We start from the raw sequence: 25,773 nt of genomic DNA, 5'->3' as shown, positions 1-25,773 counted from the left end.
CACATTGTTGGATTGGCTAAGGTTCAATTCCAGTGCAGCAAGTTTTTCTTTTTGCAAGCTAAGGTCAATTCTGATAATTTAAAGCAGCTATAATGAACATTTTTATAATAGCAGTGAATCAAATGATTATGGGTCATGTAAAAGGTTTTGTTATGATGACAAACCCACAGTGATGTATCACCCAACTTAATTATTTTCAATTATACAGAGCTTCATACATTAGCTTCTTGTAGCTCAGTGTTTTTATTTTCTGCACTTCACTGTTTTGGTTTACCCTCTTTTTTGGCTAAAGCAGCCAGCTCACTACCTACCCCATGGTTAACATAGTGGAGCATTTAGCAGCTAGAGCCAGATATTTTCCCCAGGAGTTTGTGCAAACCAGCTATAAGAGAGTGAATATTGGACTTAAGTTTGCCAGGTGTCCAGAAACATGACTCTAAAAAAAACTGTTACAAGTTTTAAAAAAAATTGTATTTCAAAGGCAACACCAGGATACATGATTTGAGGGCGTTAAAAACGCTGTATGTGTATGGATCCTTAGTAATGTGAATCTGCAGGGGATTGTTTTAATGATCCTGCCACATCCAAGCCCCTTCTAATTCATCAGTAGCACAGGCCCTGAAACTGCCAAACTCTGCTCAGATGATTAAGCAAAATATTGCCCACAAATCATGGATGAGGTTTGTGCTCTGTCTCTAAACTGAATGTTGTTTATTCCCATCCACATAAATGTAGGAATAATGCATCCCATCCTATTCGCCTTAGATGTGCAGGCTTAATGACAGTTACACCAGTAAATAACTAGCTGCATTGATTGATTACCATTGTATCCCATCCATCTCTGACAAGGGTCTCTAGAGAAGAGATCGATTCACTTTTCAAAATGCATCACTAACATGCTAGAACTACTAAACCGTTCAGTCAGAAGGAAAATCAAAACATCTATCTCTCTGCCAAATAATCCTCAGTGTTTCTTTTAGCATAGTTTGACCCTGACTTCCCCTCCCTCAGCAAGCTTGAGGTCTGCAGACCCTCAGGACCAGGAGCAGTCTGTAATTGCAGTCCAGTGAGACAGTGCCAGGCCGCATCCAGGGGTTAATGCACTGTGATGGCTCTGAGTGCATAGCACCGGTATGGCTGAGTGAATATCACATTAAAGCACAGTAAGGCTAAGCTCTGCCTCTTCAATGCACATGCCACAGATTGGCCTTCTCACATGACAACACAAATGAGGATAAATTTGTGAGTAAACTGCAAAAAACAGGTTATAAGATAAGATATTATTGTTTTGATGCCCAGAGTCACCTCTGAGCCCTGGGACTGTAATATCTGAGAAAAGTGAAATAATTTCATCTTCAAGGGTAATAAACAGAGACAGAGAGGTGTGCAGCAACGAAATGTCAGAGGGTGGTGGGTGTTAGCTGGCAGGATACCTCCAGCAGCAGCTCTCCGTTTGATCCCTGTGGCTCAGCTCCATCTGGCTATATGCTGACCATGTTAGTGGACAACTGCCACTGCCTCATGGCAACACAAGACTGGCTTATGTATGATAGTGGCGGTTTCCTTGTCTTGTAGTGAATCAGCTCAGTCTTATCAAACACATTGGGTGCCAGATAGCCAAAATAGTCTGCTAGAAAAGTATTAGCTGGTCAGCTCCACATACACAGCAGGATTCTTGTTGGCATTTGAAAGCCAAAATAGCATGTGTAGGTGAGCTATACAAAATATATATGATTAATGCAGAATGTACTGATCAGAATTATTATCCTAATGTTTGTTTCAGTGAGAGTTATGACATATCTAGTTCCATAGCATTTTTTAATACTTTTTTCTGTAGATACCTGCTGTTATTTAACTGTAACGGCATAATGGTAATCATAAAACATAGTGAAACAGATGAACAGTCAGTTACACAGCAGTATCTAGCTAATATTAGCTCACCCTAGCCACCATAATACCATTGCCATACCAGATCAATAAAAGGTTCCATGCTGCGTTACAGCTTCACGATTGTTGTATTTTTAGGTTTCTACTTGCTCAAAAAACACGTAATTTCTCTCATGTTGTCCATCTGAATAGACCTGTATTCAACTTCTGTCCGAAACATTACGTTTTAGCCGGTGTCCCTTTAAGCACCGCTCCTGAAAAAGTCAAATAGCTTTGACATCACAACTGTACAAGTCCTGAAAGGCTCACTTAAAGGCACAGTTTCTGAATACACTACTGTGTGCATTTCTCTGTAGATTGAGCATTGTGAAAAAGTTATAGTTTCGTAAAAGTTACATAGTTTCACTTTAATACGCTTTGTGCAAAGAATTTGGAACAATGGTTAAACTATTAATTGGATCGTTGTTTGAGATGTCCTGTGATATGATTTTGATCGATTTGCCAGCCAGTTTTCCTTGCCATTGCGATACAATTTTCCCTCTGTAATCATATTCGTACCTAACTCATATCCCCAAAGCAATTTCAGTCAAAAGCAACTGGACTTGGTTATTTGTCTAGGAAGACGTTTCACTTCTCATCCAAGAGGCTTCATCCTTTGGGGAAAACAATAACCAGGACAAATGAGAACATTCACAGGCTTATCTAACTCATAGGTTGTTTTATCTCAAAATCTGAATACAACAGCATGACCTCTGTGTTTATCTGAGAGAAGATCATATGTTATACCATGATTCCGGAACAAAAGTTAGACAATATCTAAATATGTCAGGCGATCTTCTGTGCTGGGGGTATTCAACCACCGGCATCTCCTCTTGTTACAAACGGTGACGTGCCACGCTGATAGCCTTAATGAGCAGCGCCGAGTGCTCCCAGCCATCCCATAATGAAATTTGCTCAAGGCGGAACAGACCGGAGAGGCTTGGCAGAACATTGAGGCATATGGCGGAAAGAGCCGTGATTTCCATGGCAGGTGGCTGGATGCTGCAGATAGGTAAAAGGCTCAGTCACCCAGGGCTATGGCCCTGATGGAGAGCGCAAGAGAAGGACTTTATAGAAAGTAGCACACAAAACACGATCCTTAGATTTGACTGCTGTTTCTGACAGAAAGCTGACCTACTCTGTACGTTGTAAGCGTTTATGTAACATTATGATACAATAGAGTAGGTGATACATGTGGACCACGGTGACAGTGTTTTATGTAAAGCGAGGGAGTAACACAGTTTAAAAAAGAGCCTAAAATGATTAAAATGATCACCCCTAACAATCTGCACTGTCCTCTGTCCCTCCTTGTCTCATATGTATTTCTTTAAAAAGCACAAGCTGGGACCCTTGTTAGGGCTGTTCTACCTGTCCCTGGAGCACACTTCAGAGGAATAGAAAAAAGCAGCCCTGTTCTTTTAATTAATTTGTATATTTCTTGGCCTTTTTTGTGCCATGCTTTAGAAATCGAGTCCTTACCTCATGAGAGCAGTATAGGATCACACTTGCACACGCGTACACACACACACACACACACACACACACACACACACACACACACACACCCGCACACAAATGTGCACATTTTTGTGCATTTTGTAGGATGTGTATTTCTGCATGTCAGATTTTGTATATTTATTTGTTACAGCAGAAGGAATATAATGGAATTAGGCTATGTACTGAATCATTCCTTTGTCTTTAAACTGCTGAAAAAAAAAGAAATCCCATTAAGTCCAGAGTCTCTTCCAGGATAACACTGTATGAGTACAAAGTAGAGAAGTAAACACAAAATACAATGGCACAGACAGGGAAGAGTATCTCTATGAAGGCAGTTTTTTTTGCTTATTGGATTCTTCCAGCTCCCACCAACACCATCACCTTTCCACAATGAATGTACAAATTTGTAGCGGACATCCAGACTTAACAGGCTATTTGAATTAACTCAAATACGCTAATTAACTTAATTATTTAACTTACATTTTATTATTGGCACAGCTGTTGCAAATCCTAACATGACAGTTGTCTTAAACAAATTTATTCACTCCTCCTGGTGTGTTGTACTATCGGTTTGTGGGGAGTGGTGTGATGAACGATCGTCACTACTCAGGAAATGGCCACTTGGTTCTTTAAGTTGTTGCAATATTGAAAGTGAAATTTATTTTTAGAGGATTAAATTGCTATATTAATGCTACTGAAAAAACAACAACAACAACAACACTGGACAAAGGACACAGGACAATGGCAGATTCAGCAAGGACAAAAAGTTACAATATAATGGCTTGTTTAATGTGTCTAAAGAAAAATTAAGAAAATGGATTAGCAAGCTTTAGGGCGCACTCACACTGTCCATCTGTACCGTGCCTAAGCACGTTTCACGGCTAAAGTCTAGTTCGTTTGACCGGTGTGAGTGCTTGCCTGCCACAGCCCGTTTGGGAGAATTGGGCTTTTGTAAAGCATGTTTGCAAATGTACGAGCACGAGCGTGTGCACGTGTACAAGCACGAGCATGAGGCCTACGGCGGTTCTGAGGTCATTTTATGTGCGCCTGTTCGGACATAGAAAAAAGAAGCACGGACCATGCGTGGACATTTAAAACAATGGCGGCGAAAGATGCACGTTGGTGTGATGCGGAGGTGGAGTGTTTTTTTTTTTGGTCGATGAAAATAGAACAAAAACACACACTTGACCCCAAAAGTCCCCTCTGGTCACACACACAGATCTAGAAACAGCCACTGACAGTTCACCTCATGTTGTTGGTTTAAGGTCCTGTAACATTTTATGTCCATTAATCATGTTTTTATTGCCATTGGGCAATAGGGTTGTTACACACCAAAATTGAGACCTTCCCAGACCCTGACACAGACCCCAGGTGCTGGGGATCAGGCTGGCTGAGGGTGCACGGGTTGCCAGCCACTGCAGAGTGTGTGTAGTGGAGGCACAGCATGTGTGGACTGGCGGTGTAACAAAACCCTCTTAACCCGGAACTGCTAAATATCCTAGAGTAAACACTGACATGTGAAATATGTTGTGCTTTAAGCTGGCTAATGTTAGCTTGCTTGCTAATTTGGCTGAATTGCTAGCTAGCTGACACCCTGGGCTGGCTGCTGGTAGCTAACAATAAAAAGCAAGTATCGCCAGATCCATGCAGCTTAGCCAATTGACTGTTGGCTGGCTAACGTTAGCTTGCTTCTCTAATTAGCTCACTGAAACCTAGCTAGCTGTGGCTCGGCTGCGTGGCATAGATCTGCTGTTGGTTACATTGTGGTGCTTACAACAGCAACAGGGAAAAGTTTATTTTTTTCATTTTTAATGGTTTATATATTTGCATGAACTTGTAATATTATTGACAAAATCTTTCTGTATTCTCTTTGCAAAAAGAGAGCTAGCATTATTTTAAATATGATTGTTTATATGATGGATATAAGGATTCTGACTGCACTTCACTAATGGCCCGTGGTGTCGCTAATAACAAGGGTTTCCTTAAAGTTACACAGATAACCTTTAAGAGGTTAAAAGGTCAGAAGTGCAGACACAGACATTCTCTGCAAAACTCAATGTGGTGTACGAATTGAATTGAAGGATGTTAAAAGTAGAGATACAAGTAAAAGCAAACAAACACAGATTAAATTGCCAAATTTTATCTTCTTCAGCCCAGGGGATAGAACAAATTGAACACAGAAACATCATGTCTGTGCTGGATGAGTCACTGATGGATGTAAACCCCTACTGATCAATTCATAGGACTGACAGACCTGAGAAAAGAGCTGTAACACAGTCAATACTTCTCAGGGTATTGCTGCACTGTGATGACGGCTCTTGCCAATCACATGCATTTATTCCTGTGGCATGACTGTTGCAGCTCCCAGCAGAATGCAAAACAGAACGGCTCGCAGACGCAAGCTACAAAGCAGATCTATTTGTCACCGCTTTGAAGGCTTACTGGGGCAAAATGCAGCATCATCTTTTTTCTATCCTTCTTTTTGTGCTGTTTTCACTTCTGATAGAGGCTGATCTTTATCAAGCTCCTGTAGCCTTGACTCCTGTCACCATAACTGGCGACACTCCCCTTCATCACTCAGGCATGTTGACAACAGAGTGGCAGCTGGACAGCCTATTATGAAATGACCTTGGTCTAGTGTCAGCAGGGCCATAGTGATGCTGAAACAGTGACACCCCAAAGTGAGCAATTTTCCCTTCATAGGTCAGCATCTTTGTGGGTGGACAATCTCCCCCTGGGGAAGGGGTCCTGCCACTATCAACTGCTAAGGTGATGGGATTGGAAGGAGGGGTGGCATTTTAAGACAACCCTATGTGAGTGAGGACAACAGCATAAATGTAATTAAAGTGATGGACTGATGTGATTTAGTAGACTGCAAAACTGATGAATAGATGAATTCTAGCATCATAATAATAATAATAATAGCATTTTTAATTGCATTCCCTTGCAGGGCTGTTTATTTATTATATATATATATAATTATCATCTTACCAGACTGTATTTCATTAAAGCTTTTTGTTTAGAAGCTGTTAAAGCAGGACTGTGATTCGCTGTCACCTGTTAAGTGACAATACCACACCGCAGTCTTTATTTTTAGCACTACTTCACAGAGGTGTTTTAGCCTTTTGAAGTGGTGACAGCACTGAATGAATGTGCCTCTTCTGCTTTAACCTGGTTTTCATCTCCATTGCCATAAAGTGTTTGGCTCAGTACAAACACTTGTGCCTCTGGTTTTCTGCTGCTAAGTATACCTCAGTGTGATCTTACTCATTGCTGCGAGGCTCTCTGCGAGACACAAAGAGGAATGTATTTTCTTTCCCTGTTCAAATACCCCTCAGTACAGTGGTGGCATTGCAACAGGCAACTTGGGAGGGAAAAGGCACTGGGTGTGTTGATGTTCAATGCACACAGTGGATCCTGGGGAAATTTCTCTGTGTACAGTATGTATTTGTGCAACATCACATAGCCAACAAAACCCATGGTGTATCTGCAGGATATGTTTGAGACAGTTGTTACCCAGTCCGACATGAAAGGAAATAATTGCTAGTTTTTATCAGCTAGTTTGTGTGAATGCAATACATATCCAACGCAAAGCAAATTGAAAATGCTATAAATATAACAATGGAAGTTGCCATCCTTAAGCCAACAAGAAAAAAAAACCTACTCTGGTGTTGTTGACCTTGCCCGGCAGCTCAGCTAGGTGATGCCGGGATTCTGTCAAGCTTCACTGTCCTGTAGCAATTTGTTCATTGGAGCACATTGTTAAACATTCAGTTATGCTGCTCAGCGCTCTGTGCTGTGTTCTTTCACCACAGGGGAGTTAACACATGTGGGCTATTGGCAAACCTCTGTAGAGTGACCCCTTTAAAATCTGACTATAAAAAGACAAAACAATTTAAGAGACAAAGAAAAAAGTGATGCACATCAGCAAATTGGAGGGGCTCTTTGTTCCCCTTTCTAGTCTGAGTTAGAAAGAGTGGAGGTGCCGGGAAGATTTGGTTTGGATTCAGGATACATTTATCTCAAGTTCACCTCACTGCACCTGAAAGAACTGGTCCTGACAGACAAGCCACTTTGCCAGTGTATGAAAGGCATGAATGAACAATCTGATCTTACTGTGTTGACTTTGGAACTGAAAGAACCAAAGTATATATCTGTGCCACTGGAAGACAGGGTGCTGAGAAGCATACAATGATGTTTTCTTACACACTGGGTTCTAAAAATGAATATATATTTATTTTTTTATTATTTCAAAGACAAACTTTTCATTTCAAATACAAATGTTTACCCGAACCTTCAATTGAGTAATTGAGTATATATTTACAAACGATTGGGAGAGCCAGTTCTGTATTTGGAGCTGTCTATGTATGCTCTCATATTGTTTGAAATGAAAGTTACAGTCACTACTGTAACTTTCACAGATGATGATGGCTTTACAAATTATATGGTTTAATTATTTTTGTCAGCTCATAAAATACATCAATAAGTGTTTCCGCCACAGCTGATTAAGTAGTTTTGAGGTCTGAGTGATAATGCAGCGGTACTTTAAATTTGTGTAGAAATATTCACACTTCCATCATTTTTTTGCCTCCTGATAATGGTAAACATTTGGCAGAAAAGACTGTGATTGACTCACATTTTCTTTTTTTAAGTCTCTCAAAACAATTTCATGTTTATTTTGTCTTTCATTTCATATAACATAAAATAATAAAGGCATGATCTGCACAAAGTTCAAACGTCAAGGTCCTATATAGTAAAAAGTGAGATTTCCATGTCTTTTTCATTCTAGAGCAGGTTAAGGGGCGGTTAAAACAATGTTGTCTTTAAACAAGCAGTTGTGACTTCTGCATGGTTGTGACGTCACACAGCGCAGATAAAGAAGCCCCATGCAGGACTCCATTCAGGGTCTCCAAAAAGGCCGAATACTCTGAACTGCTGTTCAGTGCATATGCACAAACAACAGTCAGAGTTTTCCCCCCTACCACTCGTATGCGTAAGGAGGCGACCCTCTCGTCCACCGGGGTGAACTCCAACACCACAGCGCTCAGCCGGGGGTTTGTGAGTATCCCCACACCCACCTGGCGCCTCACACCCTGGGCAACTCCAGAGAAGAATAGGGTCCAACCCCTATCCAGGAGTACGGTTCCAGAACCGAGACTGTGCGTGGAGGTAAGCCCTACCAGATCTAACTGTTAGCGCTCCACCTCCCACACAAGTTCCGACTCCTTCCCCGACAGAGAGGTGACATTCCACGTCCCCAGAGCCAGCTTCTGCTTCCCGGGTCTGGTCCGTCAAGGCCCCTCATCTTCACTGCCACCCGTGCAGCAGGGCACCCCACCCAAGTGGTTCCTCCACAGGATGGAGAGGAGGAAGGTGCCACGTCACTTTTTTTTGTGCCCGGCCGGGCTCCGTGGCAAACCCGGCCACCAGACACTCGCCGGCGAGCCCTCCGTCTGGGCCTGGCTCCAGACGGGGGCCCCGGGTTTCCTCCGGGCAAGGTCTCTCTTCCTCTTCCTTGTTTGTCCATTGAGTCTTTGTGAACCATTCTTAGTCCGGCCCCTCGCCTGAGACCACTCTGCCATGGGAGACCCTACCAGGAGCACTAGGCTCCAGACAACACAGCCCTCAGGTTCAAGGGACACACAAACCTCTCCACCACGATAAGGTGATGGTTCCCGGAGAGGATAAGCATAATATGGCACCTTTAATATATAATACATAATAGGAATGTACACATACACATCTTGTTATGTTTTATCTGCATTTGTATTAGCATTGAGGACCTTTCTAATGTGTAAAAATAGTAGATGAAACAAAATAAGCAATAACAATCCGTCAAACTATCCAAATTACAGATTATAGCAATGCCTTTCCTTGTTTGCACGATAAACAATCCAACCAAGGACAAACCACAGCTCTCTAGCTTAATACTTAAGTTGATATATGCATTGTCTGGACAATGAGGGATGAGCACTGAGGATGAGGATAAGAACGTGTCTTTGCCGATGTGTTTGGGTGTCTGTTCACTATCAAGGATTCATGTTGTGTCAGACAGAGAGTGGATCTCAGAGCTGAGAACTGGGAAGACAAGAGCAGCTCTGCACAGAAATCAGCCCGAGACATACTGGAAATGTAATTAGCACATGAATTATTTCTGTGCAATGACATGCCTCAGCGCCTCTTTACTTTGCTCTTGTCTGAGGAATGTCTCCGTGTGTATGGCCCAAATTAGACATCTGCCAAATGCCAGTCCTTTATAGTCAGACACTGCTTCCCCTGCTCCAGTAATTAAACGTGGACAGTAACCTCTGCCGCACTCTCACAGCGTGCACTTTTGGTTCTGTGCTTGCAACCTTGACAAGGGTACATCCAAATTGAGCAGCTCGTTAAGATGCTTATGGCAAAGATTTATTGTTGCAAGCACATTTCAGATATGGCTCATTCAGACAGAAAGCTGTTCAAGCAGTTCATTGGTTGTGATAGTAAATAATCACTCAAATGTAGGAAAGATAAGGGCTCATGGGTTCATTACATTTCCTATAAGAGGAAAATGTTTATAGAGCTATACAGTAGTGCTGCTCTTTAAATATATCTTTAGTTAAGTGAAGTGGCTATACATTAATATCAAAATGCTTCTCTTTTGATGAGGATATCGATCCCCTCATCTCCCCAAGGCTTACATTATTATCCCCTGGATTTACTCTGTAGAAATGGATTGGGCTTTGCAGATTAATATTCAGCACATTACACTCCCTCTTCACCATAATGCTGTTGTGATTCTCTAATGAAAGTGAAGTGTGCTGTTTAGTGTGTGCATTCATACATTGTTATAGAATGCATAGTTATTCACATACATATTTGTCTGTCTATGAGTGTTCATGTTTATAGTTTTTTCTTTTATTTTGATGTCCTGTTAGATTTTAGTTGCCTTGTTGGGTCTTACTATTTCTAAACTTGGAGGTTTGGCTACATTTACCTTTTCCCCACTCGTGGGTAAATCGTCAAGAGATTGACTACTTTTGTCTCCTGCAGGGCCATTAAGTCCTCAAGATGCTGCATTTCGGAAGAGTTATTTATTAAGCCCACTCCACAGAAATGCTCTTGAAGATGGGGGCGTGCACCAAAATATCTATTTTAATGGCCTTGTTACCAACTATAAATGGCTTTCTCTTTTTATCTCAGGCATACATTTGATCTTGAGAATCTTCCATATTTTTAAACAAGAAGCCTTCTCCACTTTTCTTACAAACCCTCTGGTGATTTTAATAGCACCCTTTTTAAAAGAGTATTTAAAGCCTGCAAACACACACGCATACACACGCACACACACACACACACACAAATCTTTGATTGTGAAGCAACTTGTTAATTGCGTTTACTATACAATATCTTAAAAGCTTCACAAGAGGATAAAATTAGATATTATTCCAGATTTTCTCTGGCATGCACATGGATGTACCTGAACATCACACCTTGTTTTGTTAACTGTCTGAAACACCTCTTCTGCTAAGAGGAAATAGCAGTTTGGGATGTGAACATTGAAGGAGTCAGTCAGTCATCGGTTTAAGAATTTCAGGAGAAGATAGTTACCGAGTGTGTGTGTGTGTGTGTGTGTGTGTGTGTGTGTGTGTGTGTGTGTGTGTGTGTGTGTGTGTGTGTGTGTGTGTGTGTGTGTGTGTGTGTGTGTGTGTGTGTGTGTGTGTGTGTGTGTGTGTGTGTGTGTGTGCGTTCGTGTGCGTGTGCGTGTGCGTGTGTGTGTGTGTGTGTGTGTGTGTTCGTTCGTGTGTGTGTGTGTGCGCGCATTCACACCAGATCCATTGTCTTTTGTATGTTTGTTTTCATGCATGCATGAGTGTGTGCACAGGTGTTTGCATCATCAAAGCAGCAATGCCACTTACAGCTGTGGATGAAATGGTTTCGGGTCCTCGTGGGAGCTGCTCTCACAGGAGGGTTGCCTACTGTACGCACCTGATTTTAACACTGCCAATTAGAGTAAGCAGACATGGACTGATCTGGCTGACACTTTAAAATGACTGTTCTAGTCTTTGTTAGTGCTAAATTTTATTAGATTTTATTGGCTGGTTTCCACCACTCTGACAAGTCATTGACCCCCAAACCACGATTTCATATCGCCTTTGGCATGCTATATGAATTGTATTATCATACTTTATTTGGGAGAGATGTCGATAAAGATAGTGGCTTAAAATAACAGGATGTGCAGCTCTGACCTTCATTCTAGCTCTGTGCCAGCAGTTGCTGTAAACACTACTCATTTTCTGCCATGAACGGTCTATCAAGCTAATATTGATTTATATCTGACTCCATGGCAAAATTATAGAATCAGTTTATTAATTTGTATGCATATTAACTCATACATGATATAGCTGAACAAAAGAGACAAAGAGAGCTGAGGTGTATAAATTGGGAGACAATGTGTCGCATTTTCCTTATGATATTGTATAATGACTTAAGAGGGTTCATTTTTCTTTCAGGATAAATTGCATATCACTATAAAACTATACATGTCAAAACAATAGAAATATCATTATCATTTTATCATGACCATCATTGCCAAAATTGTTGTTAAATATGGTTAATTATTTCATGTTATTCAACATACTGATAGTGAGGCATATAACACTTAGCCATGAAAAAAACAATCTATTAAGGCATCCTTTATCCTTTTTATTGCATCTGGATGAGTTACTGGATAAACTAAAAGGATTGCTTCTACCTGCAATCCCTGTCTCCAGCTGTTAAACATGATGCTACCTGTGATGCTGTTGGCAGCAGCTGTGTGGAAATAATTTAGTGTAGTGATTGCACTGTATGCCTGTGTAAAAACCATGGGATATGTAGCTAATTTACAGGAACAAATTCACCCTTTTGTGCAAGCAGTTTTCTCTGGTAGTGTTCCCGTATTTCAAGATGACAAATGTCACCATACTTTTATATACAAATGTAGTGGTTTCAGAATTAACTTCAGTCTAGAGTATACGTTTCCACCTCCTTTGTCCCTCAAAGAACTGGAGGCTTTTCTTCTTGGAGCATGATTCTCGCTAGACTTGCAAGAGGATGATTTCAACTGTTGTGAAAGCAAACAATTGTTCTCCTCCTAATTGCAGACTTTCTTTTAGGTGTTTCATTGTTTTGTACCAACCTTAATCGAAAACTGTATTCTTTACATAAAACGTATATATATATATATATATATATATATATATATATATATATATATATATATATAAACAACAGAATAGAAAACAAACACGTAAAATGTTAATACGTAAGCCTGATGCAAAGCCAATTTAATTTGATAAGATTTAACAAGCTGCAATTTCTGGTTTTAAACAGTAAGGATAAAAAAAAATTATGACAAAATCTCTGTTAAGTTTTAGTTTAGTTTTTCCCGTTAGTAGTGGAGCCTCTTCCCAAACTATTTAACAAACGATCTTTCAACAAGTGAATCTCCAATGATGTTGGAGTTTTCTGAGAATTGTAAAAACACAACCATGTAGCGAAAGATTCTACATGCCGTCGTGCAAATAAGATAAATAACATAAAGCTGTTTAGTTTGTTTACTAAAATGACAAGGTATAGAGCTGTTCTATAGGAAAGGGATCCTTAAATGAATCCTGATGTGATCTGATGCTATTCAGAAAATTAATTAAATCAAGTTATCTTGACTTTCAAGGGGGGCGGGGGTGTCAATGAAGGGCAGGGTGCTCCCCTAATATAATTGTAGGGGAAACACTGAGATATGTTTAGAGTATAGATTGTATAAAAAATGGATGTAGCCTTTCCATCAGGGTCTGTTCTCTCAACTTGATCCAATCGTCCTCGCCAATGGGAGTGTTGTGGGAATTTGGATATTTGTAATTCATAATCATAGTTTTGTCAGGTCAGACACAGTTCATTGTCTCCTCTGTCTCACATTCTTAATGGATAATGCAAATAACTAACTCATGATGATATATTGGCACATTTGTGCATCTGTACCCTGTGTTAGAGACCTTGTGATGAGAGAGGTTCAGAATGTTCAGAATTGTAATGTCTAAGGCATGTTTTTGTTTGGTCTAAAGACGTCACCCAACCAAGGCTATTGGCGTCCTGTCCCTCTAACTAAAAGACTGTGCGAGATTTGGCAAATCGTCATTCCCTGCTAGACTCTAACTTGTGAGGATGTGGGGATGAACGTATTTTTGTCTGCAGAAGAAAATGCTTTGGCAAAATAAACCACGGAGAAAAAGCTGATCCTGTTTGTTGATCTTTATTGAAGAATCCATTTCCACAACAGGAGTCACCCTCTTGTCAGACTTTGACTCCGCCTCATTTCCTCTTACCAAAAAAGGGCATGTATGTGACGTTTGGGAGAGGGAGATACATCCATCTGACTGATGTAAAATACAAACTGGTCTGGTACAAAAATAGTCAACCCCCTCAGTGTTGTCATGGCAATATGACCTAAACATACAGACTAGAATTTTTTTTTTACCAGGCCTTAAATAGGTTTAATTATGCTGTGAAAACAGCCTGTTTAACATTGGAGTCAATGAGAAACTGCTCTCTTATGAAACCTGCTCCTAGTGGACACTCGGAGAACTGCAGTTTTTGGCACTTTCTTATTGGATCAATCAGGAAGTCGCTGTGGTAGGGGCTTGGTTTAGAGCAAAGACTGTGTCATTTAGAGTGCTATCACTGCTGCAGTTTGCGGAGAAATTCATTATTCATTAGTTCTGTCGTAATCCTTTGTTGATGCATTATCCGTAAGTAACCTCCTGTTTACATATGTATCTGTTTTTTTGGCCATTAAGGAGTTTAGTTTGAGGAGTTGAGGAGTTAAGCTAATGTAGGACTGTTTTGCTTATGGTTAGCTCCCAACGCACATTGACAGTTAAAAGGCTTTTAGATATTTTGCCATTAGTCTACTTTGTCATGTGCCTGCATTACTATTGAATGGCTGAATTTAATAAACCAATTCAAATATAGTGTACCTAAATATAGAAATAGTGCTATTACAAAACAGTAATATTAATATTCAAAAAAAGCAGACAAATTAATAGATTAGTCCATCAACAGAAAACTATTTGCGTATTTACATTTTCAGGCAAAATTGCCAAACATTATTCAGTGCTTTATTGATTAACAAATTGATGGTTAATTGAATATATTCAGTTTTAAAAAGGCCAGTACCACTTGGTCTTCTCCGCCTCCCCACTTTCTTAGACTGGTAGGTTCCACTTTCCAGCGTAATTGACGAAGACGCTGCTCGGGAGAGTTTTGGTGAGTACCAATTGGGTGACTAAACGAGAGTTACTGCCTTTGTTTTTGATTGTTGCGTTCATTAAACAGTAAGTACTTTATGTCACATATGAATATAGTTACGTTTTTTGTATTCATCCATTTTATAGACAATTCTGGCTCCTTTTCATGTTAGCTTGACTAAAAAAAGCAAATAATACAAGCAAATCAGTTCATATGATCATCAACTACTGTATCTCCCAAGTACTGAGGATTGGGTAGCAAAAAGGAAAGTTAAAATTATATATTGGCTTAATAATAATAATACACTTAATTGTGATGAATTTAAATTAGAGGATAGCTTGCATGCTCTCATGTCCACCAGTACACACACATTTGCACAACTTACCTATCAGTTTGCAGAATATGTGCCGCATACGTTCTAATAAGTGCATAATTGACGCCTGCTTCCATACTTAATGAGGAGCTGAAAGGCAAAGCCAATTATGAGTAGATTTTCTATGGATGAAGTGTTTCTGCAGACTGACATCAAGCACAGCAAGATACCCTTCTTACTGTGAATCTAAATGACACTGTACGTTAAGACAGCACAGTATGGAGTCTGAAAGTACTCACTACGTGTAAGCTCACACATATCCACAGATGCTGACTCTTTCAGTTAAATGCCTGGATACATTTTACTGAGCTAATTGAGGCTTTCTTGCACGCACATTATGGCTGCTCTGTCAACACGATCGGGAACAACAACAAGATTTAGATTTCACGGCAGATATAAAAAGCAACAAGAATGTATGTGAAATACAAATACCAATGCATTCAAAGTGCCTAACTTGCGGACAGGGAGCAGTTTGAGACATTTTATTAAGTCTTTTGAATAGTGTGATAATCATGTAATAAAATATGTTCTCAAAGAATGTAGCACTTCAGAAACTCTCCCCTCTGTCATAACGTAAGAGGCTTAGGCAGACTTCATGACGCTAACTTCCTATCATTTTAATAGGCTGCCAGACACTAACTTCTGTATCATTTTAATAGGCTGCCAGTCAAACAAGGAAACAGAGAGTGAATGGGAACAGAGTGAAATACAGTGTCAGTCACAGAGCCTTACAGACGATTAAACAACTTTGGTCTCTCCACATTGCATTGCTTAAGCATCCAATTTTATTTATGGCACATTTACTCCTTAAAAATCCACAGGTGCTACTTTTGAAGTGTTGTATTTATTTTCCCACAACTGTGTGAACTTCCTCTGAACCTTTTGAAAACTGAGCACGGCACAACAAGCTCCTTTTACTTCAGCTTGTCACTGAGAGCTGAAGAAGGTTATTTCCAGTGGTGCAAGTGATTTAGGTGTTAGAGCTATGTCTGACAGGGAAACAGTGATGTAGAGTATCATGGCAAAGTCACAGTTAATTCTGGGGACTGTCATGGACAAGATGACACCACTGGAAATAGGCAACACAATTATGGTGTCTGTTTTAGCAATCCCTATACTACCCTCTTCTCCAGCCCCTCTTGCTTGTTATGTGTCATCATGTGTTCTGTCTCTGTTGATACATGAGGACAATCATATTTTTGTCGGGTTTATTTACATGCAGTATGCTTAATTGTTTCAGTGGTTTTAAACAAATGTACAAAGATTATATATTTCTTGATAAATAAATAAATAATGTGTGTTTCTATCATTTACCATAATTTGAACTTTAGTCTTTCCCCGTGTTTTTGGCAAATGTATCACTTACATCATCAAGTTGAAATTGTCACAGATTAGAATAATGCCAATTAAAATCAAAGTTACCCCCGGCGTTCATTTCATAGATAATTTCTGAGATACCCTGCCAGGTCTGTTTCAGACTGTTGTGTAGTGATTTGATGTTGACAGGCAGTGTGCTCCCCTGGGTGCAAGCTAATTTAAAAAGCAGCCACATAGTAGCAGACAGATGCCAGATTAGTGTCAGAGCAAAGTGACTGATGAGGAGCCTCCTGGTCGCTCGTTCATATGCTGGCACTGTTGTACATATGCTCCTGCTTGTGGCCCCTTGGTGCTTCATAATAAATTAGTGATTTATATCTACATACTCAGCTTCTATTAACTGAGGGTTAAATGACACTTCTGCTGCCACTTGTATTTTTGCAGCGAGGTATACCTATGTGGCTCTTTGTAGTAGCAGCTTCATGCAGCAACATACCGCTTGGACTCTTTGTGACACTAATTTAATTTGAGTGGCGAATAATTGTATTACTTCCATCAATATGGGTAGTTAGTTCTGCACCACAACCACAAATGTAATGTGACCATAGAGAATGTGGTTCCTGAATGGCACTAACAATTACATGCTATTGATTAACAATTATTTGTATGGCAGAGGACAAATCCTAAATGCCAAAGAGATTATGGGAAAGCACAGTTATATTCATTATGAATATTATAAGGAAGAAGAAGAAAAGAAAAGTGGTTTGAAATATGTTCTGCTAATGGCATATTTTACAACGTGATCATCTTGGTGTAAACTTGTTGTCAGTGATGACAATGATCTTTTTTTTTTCGGTAAAGCCGCTGAATCACTCATCAACAATCACAGACTGTGACACGTTTTTACCTATTTGTCTATTTATGGTAGTTCCCTTGTAGCTACACTTCCACTCAAGTCATGTCTTTTTCTGTTCGATGTTCACTGAAAAAAAAAGACAAAAGGAGCTGGGCTGGCTCTTATCCATGTTCACATTCAGTGTCATGACTCAAGGGCATTAAGGTGCCGGCAGCTAGCTGTAGTTTGATTGACTATAGACCATAGAACAGCCCAGCGACAAGGGGGGCACACTCAAATACCCAGGAGAACATAATGACAAACAGTAGTCTTCAAGATCAAGTAGCTTTTTTATACAAGAAAATTACACATCTGAATGACACATGCTAGCCTAAATGTTGACACTGCAGCTTGCTATGTCTGCTGTGATCCTTTGTCTGAAGGAGATGCACGGGCGTTCACCATGGCCCATGCTGTTGCGTTGCTTTGAAATTACACACTGAGGGCACAAAATATTCACCATACTCTGACTCTTTTCATATAGTAGTCTAATGAGGTAAATTCAGGTGGAAGTCATTATATCTTTTAAGCATTATGTGAACGAGATAATTGTCAAAATCATTAAATTTCACTTTTAGAATGTGCTTACTTCCCAAAGGGGTGGGGTATGTTAGATTTAGAAGTCAGTGATGTTCATGATCCTGCTTTAAAATCTGTCACTGTTCAAGCCAGCCTGTCTGTTTTTTGCCAGGGGTGCTGCACGTCACTGTCATGTGTAATTTGAGATGGAGAAAGAACATATTTTTACAGTATACATAACATTAGAGTTGAAGCATTAAGGTTTAAGGTTTTTTTTCTGTAATTCTGTATATATTATTTTATATCACCTCACTTTGCAGCTCTCAGCTGCTTTCACCACTACCTCTACTGCATTTTACGATAACGTTGGACAAAGTTGCATTACGGAAGCTCATTTAAACAGCAACATTTCAAGCTACAGCAGCAAAAAAAACAAACATTTAATTACAAACATACTTAAAGTGGGTCCTGCCTTAAGTGCAATATGTCTGCCCAGGTGGAGTGTGGACGCCCCACCCTCCCACAAATAAAAAAATATCTTTGCATCACAAGGGTGATATATTTTTCAGTCAAAACACTGAAAGGCGACACAACCAATAGCCTATTTATTTTTCTCTGAATGGCACCAGTGAATACTAGACTTGAATTTTAAAGGGGGTGAAAAAGATCAGAGGTTAGCCAATATTTCTTTAAATGTACTAACGGTTAAAGCAGGTACTTGTTAGCCTTAAGAACTGCAGAATAGATGATGTATAGTATAGAGGCTCATCATCGTAAATGTATCGTGAAGACTGTTTCCCCTTGTGATCAAAAACACTAAATGCAGCGACTAAAAGTATGGATAGTAAAGACAGAAAATACTATACCAGCTAAAGACAAATGCAGGTTTTATTTATTTCACAGCACCTTTACCAAAAATAAGGAATACAGTTTGCATTAAAGAGTGCCTTTTTATCTAAATATGGAAAGACACCTAAACGGAGCCAGCTGCGTGCTTGTGAGCTGACTACACACAATCATTAAAAAAGTGTTATTTTGTTATTAGTACAATCCTCTCCCATCCCTTCCCCTAAGTTATATTAGGTGGTCAGAATGATAAGTTTTTAATAAACTGTGGCTGTATTCAGATTGATATTCAAATTGTTCTGCTTCATTTAGACCTGCATATGTTGACATCAGCGTGCATCAGACTGCCAGTGTTTGAATGGAAATATGATTCTCAAGGATATTCACCTCGCTCTGTATCCGCCTCTGGGCTGAGCCCCAAGTGTTGTAAATTCCTAACAACACCCGTGCTGTACACACACAATTCATTCTACACTGGTTAGGGGAATTAACTGAAGTGCAGGCATGGGGATGTGTGTGGAGAGAGAGAAATGAGAATGACCCCAAACGATTGGCTCTATTTGTTATGTGGTCACTCAGCTTGTGAAGCAGGGATGGTTGGATTTAGTGACGGGTGTAAAGGTGTCTCATTTTCACTGATAGGCCGCTCAGACATTGAAGGAATGTCCAAAGAGTGGTGAGATTCAGTCAGCTTCAATTACGGCCCCTTGCAGTTTTCCCAGAGGTGCACTATAGTGCCTTTAAGGGGGAATCAATGAGGTGACAAATTGTTGTCGACAGCAACCCCTTTCAGTTGTTGTGTTGTTGTATCCATGCCTGGATGCTACTCTAAGCAAGCATGCATGTGTTTATTTCGAATGTGTGTCTGCATTTGTTTGGCAAGCAGCATATATAAATGTGCAGCACTCTCCAGTTGTGATAATTGAAAGCTTTGGTCCATTTGTGTTTTGGTGGTTTATTTTCTGCTAGTGGCTTTAATGGCTTGTTATCTGTCTAAACCTGTTTTTAAACGCTTTCTAATGGGTGTTCACATGCATCACCCTCTGACACTCAGTGCCGCTTTGTTTCTATATCTCACAATAACAGTGTTATGTATTTCTCAGTTATTTATGCACTGTCAAGCCCCTTTCATATCTGAGGATGCCTGACAGTTGATGAGTGCAGACATGCTTGATGAGTTTATTGATAAACGTGTAGCTGAGCTACTTGATTGTTTCTAATGATGAGACGAGTCCATACAAAGCTGTTACAGGATTTCAGCTTGAACTGTTGTATTTTGGGAGATTGTTGGTCAGGAAACTGGATACATACTAAAACAATAAACCTGCAGTTATTTATTTGTAGAAGTGTAAAAGATACTGATTTTGATGTAAGAAATATAAATTATTTCAAAGTGATGCCCACATATTCACAGTCAGTACTTGGAAATGTAACATAAATGTTATTTGAAATTATCCTCTAAGCTTATTAAATTCTTACTGATTTTTAAGATCCGATTTCATGACACATTGGCAACACGAACAAAAGTGAACCCCCTCATTACTTGTGGTTTTCCAGAGCTAGCATAGATATCAATACAACAAGTAATAAACGACCAGCTGACTACTGTGGTTCATTTTACTGTGTAAAGGTTAAATGGTTTCTCAGTTTTTGTTTAGCCTGTGGTCTGTGTTCGATGGAAGTCTCTACATTGTTTTCTATTACTGAGAGGTCATATTGTTTTGCTTTAATTACTCAGCGCTCTAGATGAAGTGTGTGTGCACGTTTCTGTACAGCTGGCTGAGGAGTGTGTGTAGACCCAGTGTCAGTGCATATCACATAATTGATTTAAACATGCAGCTGGATATGTTTTATGTAAAGAGCTTTGTAGGATGCTTTCATACATATTGTGTAATGTGTCTGTGCCTAATTGTGTGTGGTGTTGGCTCAGATGTGCTGATGTGATGTTTACAGTTCCGCAATCTTCTCATAAGGCTACTAAGGCTAAATTAGCCACAAGTTCGGTTCACATCCGCTGCATATGGTTTGTGAATACTGTATGTTCATGTTCACGATTGCCATGTAGGGCAGCTGTAAGTAAGTGACAAAGTACATGAATATAATGTTCTAGGTAGCCCTCTACGGTTCTTAGTGTAACAACAAGTCCAAAAATAGCAGCAGTCTACTACTGTACATGTAATTACTGGACAAATGTATTAAAAGTGGGACTTGCTGTAAATAAGACCTATCACCTAATGCAGTGCTTCTATGGCTAAGGTCCTAGCTTGTCATTGAAAGCTAGTAAGCAAATCTCTAAATGTACCTTCTATCACATTTCAACTTGCCACCTCCCCTAAGTTTCAGAGTGTTTAATATTAAGGCAACATTTCTGAGATATTATTTTCACACAGTTTTCCAACAGTCACCCATGTGGCCATGATATTAATGCAATCTATTTCTCTGTCTTTGTCTCCACAGGAAAAGAAGAGTATGTCGCCACCTTCAAAGGATCCGAATTCTTCTGCTACGACTTGTCCTTGAACCCGATTCAAAGCAGCAGTGATGAAATCACATTGTCATTCAAAACCCTACAGAGGAATGGACTGATGCTGCACACGGGCAAATCAGCTGATTACGTCAACCTGGCACTGAAAAATGGGGCTGTCTCACTCGTCATTAATTTGGGGTCTGGAGCCTTTGAAGCTCTTGTGGAGCCAGTCAATGGGAAATTTAATGACAATGATTGGCATGATGTCAAAGTAACAAGGAATCTACGTCAGGTAACAGTACAGAGGATGATGCAGAGACAGAATAAATGAATCAAAACAAATGCACTTAAATCATTACCATCATACAATATATTATTTTTGTCCCAGACATTGTGATTGGATTGTTAAATTGAATCATGGTGGTGTATGGTGGAGATAAAAACAGAACCACAAGTGAGCAGGGACATCTATATGTGAATCAAAACCTCTATTAAGTTACTGTTTGAGGGAGAAAAGAGAGACATAAATAAAAGACAAGCTCTCAAGCACTCAAAGCTTTCAGGTTCATTCAGGTGTATGACAACAAATGAAACATTTTACCTTCTTTAAGTTAACATACAGTGTATCACTTTGAATAATTTACCCTAAGTGACTACAATTTCTATTGTTTGCAGTATTTTAGGCTACTATCAAGACAATTTATTTCTATTAGTGTGTAAAAGTTATGGTTCTTATCACTAGTCCTAACTTGGAGTGAAGAGGTTGAAAATGAGGAAAACACACTTAAAGGCGGCTTTCAAACACCAGAAAGAGTAAATTGCGGTAGGTTAGCTTACCCCGTAAGCAGGCTGTTGGTAGCTTAACCACATATCGGGTTCCTCTTACAGGGTGCTACCCGCACTGATTTTGCCTCTTGTGGACGGAGAGCTCCATTATGTCACTTCAGTTCAGGCTGGTGTTGGATGATCCTCAAAAACAATAATGCAGGTGTCCATGGGCTGGAGCGGTGTGAAGCTGTGGTGTAGTCTAAGTAGCATCCTCAGAACTAGCATCTCTGAGTGGCATGCCCTTTGTGCCACTTCCACACCTGCTTTGTGTTATTGACCAAAAGGTCTGGCAGTGACATAAGGGACCAAACAAAAGGATATCACTGTTGAGGGATTATTTTGTGAGATAAAAGAAAAGCATTTAAAAGCAAACTTTTCAGATAAAGTAAAAACGTAAGTTTAACTTTATCAACTTTTTATGGGCACAGGGGAAACCCTCTAATGGGATCCTTAGGCTCGCCTACATGACCTTGACGACTAATCTCAATGTTAACTCTTACGTTGTAGTGACAGTGTGACCTGGTCAGACAGCACAACATTTATTTGATGTTAGTCTTTAGAATACCAATTCAACAGTGTGTCACACTTCAGAAACACAGCAGGGGTCCGTTTCACAAAGCAGGTTCAACAAACTCTGAGTCTAACCCTGAACTTTGAGTTGATCTACTCTGAGATAGGAAACTCTGAGTTTTCGGTTCCAGAACAGCTGATTTGTGTTAGTTTGATCAACTCGGAGTAGTTTGACCTGGAGTTAAGCGTGTGCACCACAAGTATAAAAAGACAGCATCAATGGAGCCCTGATTCGACGAGTCACCATGGCAACGGGGAAGAGGAGGGCTACGCTACCACTGGAATTGGAAATATTAATGCGCTCATACGGGAGTTTGAGCAGGTTTTTCGCCGAAAGTGTAACACCGCTGCAGCAGCAAAAGAGAGGGAGACGGTGCGGGAGAACATTGCTGCTCGGGTCAATGCGTAAGTTTAAATGTAGTCCTGTTGCAATCAAAGTAATATCACAGGGGGAACTGCTTGAGTGGTAGTCTATTAGTTTATTTCATTTAGGTGCATTCCCGTGGGGGAGAAGCGCACTTGGCAGCAGCTTAAAATGAAACATAAAAACATTGTTCAAACAGGTAAAACCTCAGCACAATCTCATGGTGATGCCTCATTTTGAGCATGTTTTACATTGTAAAGTAAATATTACCGTAAGTGGCTGTTTTATACTTTGTATAAAAAACTCCCTTTTGCAAAAAACGCAGCGCAACACACAATATTTGCTGGAATGTGAGAGCATGACTTTGGTTGTTAATGTTGGAAATGTAAGGACGGATGAGGTTGTGTATGTAAATTATGGACTGTGACATGAAACGGTGTTGTGCCGTATTCAGAACCCCTGCCTTGAAATGCACCCCCTCGCATTATAGATGATATTCTGGATCAGAAGGCTGTTGTTTCAAACTATAGGATAAGCTTTTATACAGATAACCCAATTAAAAGCACACACTTTTGAACCTATGAATTGCAAGAAAAGCTGGGATTATATTTAGGAAACGTTGAGTCAAATACATTTAACTTGCTCAAAAGATCCATTGAATTCATTTTGTAATTATGGCTGCAGTGTATTTCCACAGAACATACAAAAAGGTGTTGTTTTGTGTTTGCTATTATCTAAGTTTGTGATTTTAAACTCTTTAAAATAGTTTAAAGACTGTAAGTAACCAGTGTTCTGGCCGTTGTGGGTTACCAAGATATATATTTATAAACTACTCCTATAGGTCGAAACAACAGCCTCCTGATCCAGAATATCACCTATAATGCGAGGGGGTGCATTTCACAGCAGGGGTGCTGAATACGGCACAACAACTACGGTACCGTTGGAAATGCAAGGACATCTATGACGTCTGATAATCATCTCCCGACGAATATTTAATTCTCTGTGCAGTAATGCTGCACCTTCATCCACGGGGTCATTATCAAAAGGACATGCCATGGTAGTGAAGAAGTCGCCACCTAATATAACTTATAATGACTGATTTTTGCAATGATTTTCTGAAAAAACAGACGACAGAACTATACTACGCCAAAACTCGCCTGCTGACTGAATGAATGAGGAAATCAAATACCGTGTGTGGCTGAAAGAGGGTGGAGACAGAGAGAAACTTGAGGTTTGCTGAAAAAAACCTGGTCCCGACCAGGTTAGGTTCAGAGAGCATGTTACCATGGTAACTGACCGAGAGTTTAAGTTACCTCTCTTTGTGAAACAGGCTAGAGTTACCCCTCTTTCTCTGGTTTGAGTTACCTCCCTTTCTGAAACAGAAACTCAGTTTCCCTCATTTCAGGGTTAACAGACTCAGAGTTTTCACTAAACCTGCTATGTGAAACGGACCCCAGGATGGTTCAATCAAGCCCTCCCACTGATAGCGCCAAATTGTTAGGGGACTGGCCAGAATTGGTTCTTGCCTGATTCTCACAAGAGCAGAGGAATCGGATGGAATGAAGAAAAGGTTGGCCGAAGCGCATGTGCAAACAGATTGACCTGGCAAAAGAAGATGCAGAGGTATGTGAATGTTTGTTGCATTGCAAACAGATGAACTGCTACTGATTTGCACCAGGCCAACATATTAATGTTGTCAGGATGCAGCTGTGCCACTCTGCTAATGGCAGGCCACCTTTGGACAACATCAGTGCCAATCTGTTGGACCCATGTCCGATTCAAAGGCTTTGTGAGGCCACACATCAACGCTCTCCATGTCAAATGATGTCAGTCAGTCAGTCAGTCAGTAAGGTTTAGACAACAGGCTTCCTGGCTAGTGCTGGCTCAGAAGAATGAACGAATCTACAAGGTGGTTGAGGCACAGAGATACTCCTCTACTACCTGCACAACTATCCATAAATGGGGTTTTTCAGTGGGAGTGACAGTAACGGAACAAGACAAACTGGGCTGATTGCCAACATTGGTCCCAACATCTTGGTTGTTCAAATTATTCTATGGAAAATCCAACACCCCTCCTAAAAGACAATTACCATGCTTCTGGATGTTGTAAACAGTTAGGGTTAGGATTACGTTTAGCATGTGCTGAAGATAAGTGGATGCAAAGATGTTGTCAAAGTTTTTAACAAGCATGAAGAACCTGTCAAACTCTTTAGCCTGTTTTAAATATAGAATGACACATTTCTTTCTATTTACCTTACAGTATCAAACACACTATTTTAACCTACATGAAATACTCAAAGGTCTGATTTAACACAAACACTTCACGACAGCATCTTTAGATTTGTTCTTGCTCATTTGGTGGGAACGTTTGTCTTCACCTCAGGACCAAAGCTGTTTTTTTTTTGCATAATCAGCAAATTGATTATTGGCAAACCTAAAGATTTGGTTAGCTTGAACATTCACTGCATTCAAATTTTGAAAGAAAACCAAGCATATTGAGTGCATGCTCTTTGGGGGAATCGAAATTGCCATCCTCCTCATTCTGTGTCAGGGTCTTTGCTTTGTCTCATTGCAGTAAAGTGATCCTAAAGTTCATCAATAAGACCAAACAGAGGTACAGTATTTTATGATCGCCGGAGAGTCTGATACACTGGATTGGTCTCCAGCCTAAAACCAAGTACAAAAGAACAGAAATACCAGTAACAATAAAATAAACAAAGCTTTAAAATAGTCTTGAACTTCGGACTTTGTGAAAGAGGGTCAACTGATGTGCTTTAGGCATTCTTTCTTATGAACCATTTGATGTCTGTCAATCATAACCTTCTGTCAGGACTTGGGTAAGGGAGTTTTTTTCTTCTAAGCAACAGTCTGGTTACATACAGAACATGGTGCAAAAACATTGTGAG

At 40.0% G+C, this 25,773-nt stretch overlaps 1 protein-coding gene across 12 annotated transcripts in view; it reads left to right on the top strand.

Moving 5' to 3' along the window:
- Positions 1-25,773, top strand: part of LOC310953864 (neurexin-1a) — a gene marked incomplete at its 5' end in the record, with an annotated part of 257,217 nt that overhangs the window by 66,597 nt on the left and 164,847 nt on the right. For all 12 annotated transcript variants that reach the window (XM_083923113.1, XM_083923117.1, XM_083923114.1 and 9 more), the window contains one exon: positions 21,096-21,397. In XM_083923113.1, coding sequence (XP_083779239.1) covers positions 21,096-21,397 — 302 coding nt within the window. The remainder of the gene's footprint in view (positions 1-21,095; positions 21,398-25,773) is intronic.

Source organism: Echiichthys vipera, assembly GCF_963691815.1.
Source record: "Echiichthys vipera genome assembly, chromosome: 11".
Classification (NCBI taxonomy): domain Eukaryota; kingdom Metazoa; phylum Chordata; class Actinopteri; order Perciformes; family Trachinidae; genus Echiichthys; species Echiichthys vipera.
Note: the sequence above shows the minus strand (reverse complement) of the source record. Positions and strands in the feature narration are given on the sequence as shown.